The 7,858-nt window shown below is 40.7% G+C and overlaps 1 protein-coding gene across 2 annotated transcripts in view; it reads left to right on the top strand.

The window, feature by feature from the left end:
* Window positions 1-5,841, top strand: part of LOC119277768 (protein PSK SIMULATOR 1-like) — a 7,408-nt gene extending 1,567 nt beyond the window's left edge. The window contains exons 3-13 of one of the 2 annotated variants that reach the window (XM_037559087.1): window positions 453-778; window positions 966-1,058; window positions 1,146-1,236; window positions 1,811-1,904; window positions 2,846-2,943; window positions 3,116-3,185; window positions 4,048-4,148; window positions 4,463-4,579; window positions 4,741-4,796; window positions 4,888-4,932; window positions 5,014-5,841. In XM_037559087.1, coding sequence (XP_037414984.1) covers window positions 453-778; window positions 966-1,058; window positions 1,146-1,236; window positions 1,811-1,904; window positions 2,846-2,943; window positions 3,116-3,185; window positions 4,048-4,148; window positions 4,463-4,579; window positions 4,741-4,796; window positions 4,888-4,932; window positions 5,014-5,512 — 1,590 coding nt within the window. In that variant the 3' untranslated portion in view covers window positions 5,513-5,841. Of the gene's footprint in view, window positions 1-452; window positions 779-965; window positions 1,059-1,145; window positions 1,237-1,810; window positions 1,905-2,845; window positions 2,944-3,115; window positions 3,186-4,047; window positions 4,149-4,462; window positions 4,580-4,719; window positions 4,797-4,887; window positions 4,933-5,013 lie in introns of both variants that reach the window. The other variant, XM_037559086.1, reaches the window with a different exon arrangement.
* Window positions 5,842-7,858: the final 2,017 nt, after the last annotated feature.

The raw sequence follows: 7,858 nt of genomic DNA, 5'->3' as shown, positions 1-7,858 counted from the left end.
TCATGTCCAGGCCATGGACTATGAAACCTGATATGGCTTGCTATAAACTTGTTATTGTTTGTAGCTGTCTGAGTGCAGTAAACTAGTGAAGGGATGATTCAGTATTCTTATCACACTGCAGCTAAGTGCACTACAGTGGTACACTAAATGCCGCGTAACTGCAACCTACCACACAAGGAAAATGGAAATTGGTTTGTAATAATTACTCATTAGAGTTGAGACTAATATTCTCAGCTTGTTGAATTCATGATGCCTTTATTACGACATCTACTGTAATTTGAGCAATTCCAGTCATGCAAATGATTATTGTGCCAAATTATTTGGAGCTTTTACCCTTGCTAAAGAGATGTCTTGTCTCTTCACAAAATATTCCTTCATGTTCACTGCTCTAGAATGTTGCTTCTACGTGACAGATTGTTTGACCCTATACCTATTTTTAATATATGCAACAGGTTTCGGAAGTAAGCTCAATTCTGGGTAGGGCTGGTACTGTTGGGCTTGGCAAAGCAGTGGACGTACTAGACACACTTGGCAGTAGCATGACAAATTTGAATCCAAGTAGTGGTTTTGGATCAGGCGCTACAACAAAGGGCAACAAAATATCCATTTTGGCATTTGAGGTTGCTAATACTATAGTGAAAGGTTGCAATTTGATGCGAGCTCTTTCAAAAGAGAGCGTAAAACATTTAAAAGAAGTGGTGCTTCATTCAGAAGGTGTTCAAAATCTTGTAGCCAAAGATATGGATGAATTGCTCAAGATTGCTGCTGCTGACAAAAGGTTTGTTCTGAATCTTTGCTGCTTTTACCAGTTACAACATTTGGCCCAATATACTATTTATTTCCTGCAGAATATGTTGAACCAATAGTATATGAAGAAAGTTGGACCTTAACTTGTGCTATTGCAATCTCGAAAAAAAAAAACTTGTGCTATTGTGTCCTTATTAAAGTTTGTGTGTTTCCAACAGGGAAGAGTTGAAAGTGTTCTCTACAGAAGTTATTCGCTTTGGAAACCGTTGCAAGGATCCTCAGTGGCACAACTTGGATCGCTACTTCGACAAGTTCGGTTCATTTTGACCCTTACATTTGATGACAATAACCATTTTTGCAGTGTTAATTTAGCGTCTTTCTGCATCAAACTCTTCCAGGGTGTCATCAGAACGGACTCCTCAGCATCACTTGAAAGAAGAGGCAGAGTCAGTGATGCAGAAATTGGTGACTTGTGTTCAATATACAGCTGTAAGTAATTCTCACTTGCCCTATAAGAGGTATCTTGTAGTGCCATTCTTTACTAGGTTTATAATTATAATTTAGCAGTCCAAAACATAATTAAGAGCGTATTAGTTTCTTCACAAATGTTAAGCTGTATATTCCATGAGGACATACATGGGTCACCGGAGCCTGTAGCCTAAAGCGGACTAGAGGTTGATGACCAAATTTGTTTGATGGCTCAGTTTATGAGCAATGAACAACTCGCTTGATTCCTGATTGCATGGGTTTTAGGAAATTACATTTCCACCAAGTTCCATGTACAAAAGACGAGAAAAAATGTCGCAAAGTTATCTCAGAATGGTTGAATGACATGTTTTTAGTACTCCCTACGATCCATATTGCTTGTCTGACAAGCAATATGGATCGGAGGGAGTAACACAATTTTAGTGCTAGAAGGATGTGTATATATCACCTGCCAATAGCTTTGGAATAAAGTTTTTAATGGAACCTTGGCTGTCATTCTTCTAGCATTTATCCCTTTTTTTTTCCTGTTGCACCTTTTGTTCAAACTGTTGACTTCAGTTCTTCTTTTATCTTCCAGGAATTATACCATGAAATGCATGCCCTTGACAGATTTGAACAGGACTATCAACGTAAACAGCAGGAAGAGGATGGTTCAAGTGTTGCCCAAAGAGGTCAGTTTCTTTAGCATGACAGTACATTGGAATATCCATAGGAATTCTTTGATATTTAAGACTCCTAGTTTGGCTGAAGAATATTTATTGTCTCGTATGGTGGTGTTCTGGTTCCTTTTCAGGTCATCTGAAAAGTTAAGATTGAGTATCCTCAGGATATTTACTTCTCTAGAATCTTTCTTTTAAGAGACATGCTTGATGCTATTAGCCACATTCAAATTGTAAATGTATAATTAGGATTGCCATGTTGACAGTGACAGTTCGATTGATTATACCTAGTTATCTACCGAGTCAAGGTCTCTAATGCCATCATCTCTCACTGCCAATTGTCTCCAATTAAATTGTCAGTAGGTGGCCACTAGTGTATTTTGATCAATATATCTATAAGGGCTACCTCCATGGTTGGTATGGTTGCATGACCACACCCAACAAAGTCAAATCAGCCAAAGCTTTGTTCTATGCCCAATTGTCCATCACTTGTTTCAGTATTGAAGTTCAGTGAGTCAACACCATGGCCTATTTTTGTATGCGTTGTCCTGCTTGTTAAAATACTTCGCGGTCCAGCCATAAATAGGATGAGCTATTGAACTGTGAATAGGAATAACCCATATGCAATTTAACCAACTTCCAGTTCCAGAACCTATTGTAATATTTGAAAATGTAACTCAAGCTCACAACTGCTGCTGCTGCTTTAGGGTTAATATTTAGTGATGCAATCTCAACTGTTATTACCTGTATAATTTATCTTTTTGTTTTCCTTAACAGAATATTGATATTGCCCTGTAAGCACTACATTTTGAATGCACTTGCCTCTGGGTCACTACCAGTTTCTTCGAGTTAACGTATATTTAAAGGAACATTTAATGGTTTATGAGTAGAGTTGTTAACTCTCTTGTTTGCGTTATTTGGTAATGATGCTTAATGTTCTGTTCTGTTTGCAGGTGAGGGTCTGCACATACTAAAGCAGGAGGTCAAGAGCCAACAGAAGCATGTTAAAAGTTTGAAGAAGAAGTCTCTCTGGTCCAAGAATTTGGAAGAGGTTGGTAGGTAGTTTCATTATGATTCTGTGCTATCAGCAACACCAGTTTTAGGAATGAATGTTCATGTTGATGTTGTCTAGTTCCACTTACTGCATTCTCTGGAGGAATCATACTTGGATTTCCTTGCACAATACTGTTCTTCTAATTCGAGAAATAATACTCTCTTCCTAGGTTATGGAAAAACTTGTAGACATCGTGCACTTCTTGCATTTGGAGATCCATAATACCTTTGGGTGCTCAGGTAATAAGCTTTGCGATTACTGTGTCTTGTATAAACTTGCATGCTCTTGCAGATATTGGGCTGTTGTGTAGTTTGACATTTCTTTACTTTTTTACTGGTTAGATAACGTGCCAGTGGAAAATGCACCTTTTATTAATGCGCCATAAGCCCATAACTACAGTTTCATCTCTGCTAATGATCTTATGATGCTAGTGGAAAATACACCTTTCATTAATGCGCCATAACTTCAGTTTCATCTCCGCTAATGATCTTATGATAAGCATCACACACATCTGTAGCTTTAGCTCAGAAGTGCTTTTTGCATAACCAAATAAGCTCAGTTCAGGTACTTCCCGATCAGACTTTCAAGTTTGTCACCTCATCTCTGAGATTTAGCAATCCTTCTCACCCCGTTCCTCTAAAGAACATATTAGTGTATTCTCGTCATCGAACATTTGCTTAGGTGCGAAATAATTATTCTGACCTGTGATGTCCTCACTTGCGGAAGCCACTTAAAAAACATACAAGGTGCTCATTAACTGTGCGATCCCCACAAGATTCCTTTGTATATTATCCAAATAAATTGCAACTTTTTGAGTCATTGCTCATTACCCAGTTGGCATAATCATTATGTATTGCATGTAGCACACATTACAAGTAACCAATATGTGCTTAAGATGTGTTGGCAGTGTAGATTTATGCTATGTGACATTATGAACTCATTGATCATTGACATTGAAGACATGGTCTATCGTTTGATTTCTTATTAAAGATACAACTATGCTATCTCCAGTTACAGATTGACATGCACATGCAAAGTTAAACTTCCAATTTTCTTATGTATTTTGCATTGCTTATGACTTGTGCGTCTACCAATCTATAGATAATGAAGAATCGCAGGAACCTACTAAACGACGTAATAGATTGGGTCCAGCAGGACTTGCGCTGCATTATGCCAATATCATCAGTCAGATTGATGCTCTTGTAAGTTCATCAGACACCACCGGACACCCTATTTTTTATGTGGTCTGAAAATAAATTCATTGTCATTTTTCTGTACCAGCAGACAGTTCGTATGCATTAGAGTGCCATTTTTTGTATGACATATCCCATATCCCTCAAACTAACATGACTTAGTTAACGGTACTTTGCATTACAAGAAAGGAATCAAAGGATCAGTACAATGTTTACACTAGTGGGATATTATTGTTAGCTTGATGTTGTTGTGCTAACTGCTAGCAAAGACCTCGACCTGTTGCTTTTCTCTGGCAATCTAACAAGAGTTAGTCTATTTGCAGGTTTCTCGCTCAACTTCTGTTCCTCCAAACACAAGGGATTCATTATACCAGAGTTTGCCACCGACCATAAAATCTGCTCTCCGTTCTAAGCTACATTCATCTGGAGTTAAGGAAGAGGTATGCCAGAGGGCACCAACATATTCAATAGTGACACTGACTTTATGAGTAGAGAATAAAGTAGTCTGCAAAAGTCAACACCTTGCCGTGGTTTACATACGACTCTATTATTGGTGTAATATTGTACTGATTTGGTACAGCTTACTGTTCCTCAAATCAAGGCGGAAATGGAGAAGACATTACGGTGGCTTGTCCCGGTTGCAAATAACACCACCAAGTAATCTAAGCTACCTCCATATCACTCAACCAATTACAGCCATCTCATTACTTTTTGTTACTCATGATATGTGATTGTTTGTGCATTTCAGGGCTCACCATGGCTTTGGTTGGGTTGGAGAGTGGGCAAATACAGGGTTAGTAAACCTCATTCAAATTTGAACAGTACTACTAATTTAGAAGTGGATATTGAAGAATGATCTTTTTGTCTTATGCAGGTCAGAGGTGAACTGCAAGCCGACAGGGCATATGGACCTCACCCGAATTGAGACACTGCATCATGCTGACAGGGACAAGACCGAAGCGCATATCCTTGAGCTTGTCGTATCGCTTCAGCATCTCATCAGTCAATCCAGAGCCGCGAATGGCGAGCGATCTCCCATCAAGTCTCCTGTTCGATCTCCTACACAAAGGGGCCCTTCAATCGCGTTGTCTCCAAACAAAGCGAGCAGTTCATCACCTGTTCTGACACAACAAGAACAAGAGATGCTAAGGGATGTCAAGTACAGGAAATTCGTTCCTGGTATAAGCAAAAGCCAAGAGTTTGACACAAAGGCAAGGCATATGCAAAGCAGGTTGATCAAAAGTAACAGCCATTCACCAAGCAGTAGCAACAGGAAAGAATTCCTCTCGATCAGGAGTATGCTTCCTGTCATTAATTTTGAAATCGATAGGACCAAAGCTCTGGATATGATCGACAATCTAAAAGTGCAGTGAGGAGTCGAAATTGACCGGTGCCAAGTCCTGGATACTTCGATGCGATGTGTATGATCTTAAAAATTCCATATTGCTCGAAGTATACATCAGGTCTGCCGAGCCGATTGCCATGTGCCTGCAGCGAAGGCGTCTGTGGCAGTAGGGCGCCAATTTGGAGGCACCAAAAGAGGGCTGGGTGGTCTGGGATCAGGGCTAGCTTATGTATGATATGGGGTGAAAAGGAAAGGGAAATTTTATTGTAAAAAGCAATTTGTTGTGTTTGTGAGCTCTTTGTACAAGCAATGCAAGTTTTGATGGAGAAAGGGACACTGATCCTGTGTCATGTCATATTGTGTTTCCCCATAGCAACATTTGTTGCGTGGTCATGATTTTTTTTTTTGATTATTATTATGAAGTGCTCCTTCTGTGCCCTGGAGAGGCTCGACCTCATCGCCGGGCCAAAAGGTGAGGTTTCATATGGGGCAGCAGCAACTCATCTGAAAGTTAAACTGCTCCATGGTTCTGAATCCAAATCTTCTGCCCATGCTATTCAATATAGTGGCGGATATCCTACCAGTCATGATTGAGCATGCAAGGTTGATGGCCAAATTGATGGGGTGGTGAATCATCTAGTTAATGGTGGTCTATCATCTAGTTAATGGTGGTCTTTCCATCCTTCAACGATACGATTCTTTTTATGGATCATGACTTTGAGAAAACAAGAAATCTGAAATTAATTTTATCAGCATTCGAGTAAACCTCAGGGCTTAAGATCAATTTCCATAAAAATGAATTGTTCTGTTTGGCGAGGCTCAAGACGAGGCCTACCTGTATGCTGACCTGTTCGGATGCGGGTTGGGCCAGTTTCCGATCACTTATTTGGGGATACTGATAAATGGGGGGCCACCTGGTGAGCACAAGACACCAGGGCGCGCCAGGCCCCCAGGCGCGCCCTAGTGGGTTGTGCTCAGCCCAGTCCACCTCCGGTGCCCCTATTCTGGTATATAAGTCATTTTGACCTAGAAAAAATAAGGAGAGGACTTTCGGGATGAAGCGCCGCCGTCTCGAGCCGGAACTTGGGCAGGAGCACTTTTGCCCTCCGGCGGAGCTATTCCGTCGGGGGAACTTCTCTCTTAGAGGGGAAAATCATCGTCATCATCATCACCACCAACTCTCCCATCTTGGGGAGGGCAATCTCCACTGGTACGCGTCGGTGCTATACAAACGATTTTTAACCCCTTTTCACGACGACACTGTGAACCGTCGCCAAGTGAGTGTGGGCGATAGGGGGGTCCTTCCCACACGACCCAGAAACCGTCAGGGATAGGGAGCCTTGATGCATACAGTTACCCCTATATAACCGTTTTTGATGTCTCGCATATCCGAAATGCTTCATCCTTGCTACTCGTTTGTGCTCGCATTGCATCGCAGTCGGAGTTTTGTGGTTTTACCTAAAAGCAGGTAGATTCCAGGCACGAGAGTTTTCTAGGCACGTACCAAACTGGCTCTACGTTTATGATGCCTGACACATCACAAACAGTTCATGATTATAAACCGTATACGATAGGTAGACATTCACACACATTTAGTTCTCCTGCACCGTATGTGATAGTGTTTGGCATCACACACACTTTGCAAACAACAACTGTGTGCATTGTTACACATGTTTCCACTCTATGAACCGTGTCGGATTATATGATGTATATCACACACGTTGTGCTTTATTAACCGTGTGCGTCGTAATGACCTGCACACCGTAATTTCGCCCTAATTTAATTGCTGCTATTTAAAATTGTACCTAATTTAAACTTTAAAGTAGGCTATAGCTTTATTCATATCCATCAGGTTCAAACAACCAGTGCATTATTCAATTCACAGGTACACATGTTTAAGAATTACATAAGCACCAAATAAAGAATGATGAACCAGAGTTCTATACTTGTACTATTACAGATGGTAAATAAAGAGGCGACAAACATTCTGGTTGCTGAACAAGGTGAAGCGGAATGGCCCTATTGTGCTCTCCTGGATGCAGAAGGCACGCACGACTCTAATCCAACCCATTGTGATGGCCGGCCGCCAATCATGTTGTTTGAGAGATAATCTTGAGTAAACTGCTTCAGGATCCACTGCAAAGGAAAAAAGATTCAGACATTGTCATCTAACACAACTCATTACGAGCAGTAAAAAGAAGACTACAGGGTTCTTACTTACCATCCTGCAGCTCACTGTTGTCTTGCATAAAGTGTAAACATATAGTTTGATTGACATCTTTTGACCCATTTTAATAACAATCTTTATCAGTTTTCTCACTTGATGCTGGTTCATGAATATCTCATTGCCCCATACGCAGAAAGGGTCGACGTG

This window comes from Triticum dicoccoides, chromosome 3B, assembly GCF_002162155.2.
Source record: "Triticum dicoccoides isolate Atlit2015 ecotype Zavitan chromosome 3B, WEW_v2.0, whole genome shotgun sequence".
Taxonomy (NCBI): Eukaryota; Viridiplantae; Streptophyta; class Magnoliopsida; order Poales; family Poaceae; genus Triticum; species Triticum dicoccoides.
Note: the sequence above shows the minus strand (reverse complement) of the source record. Positions and strands in the feature narration are given on the sequence as shown.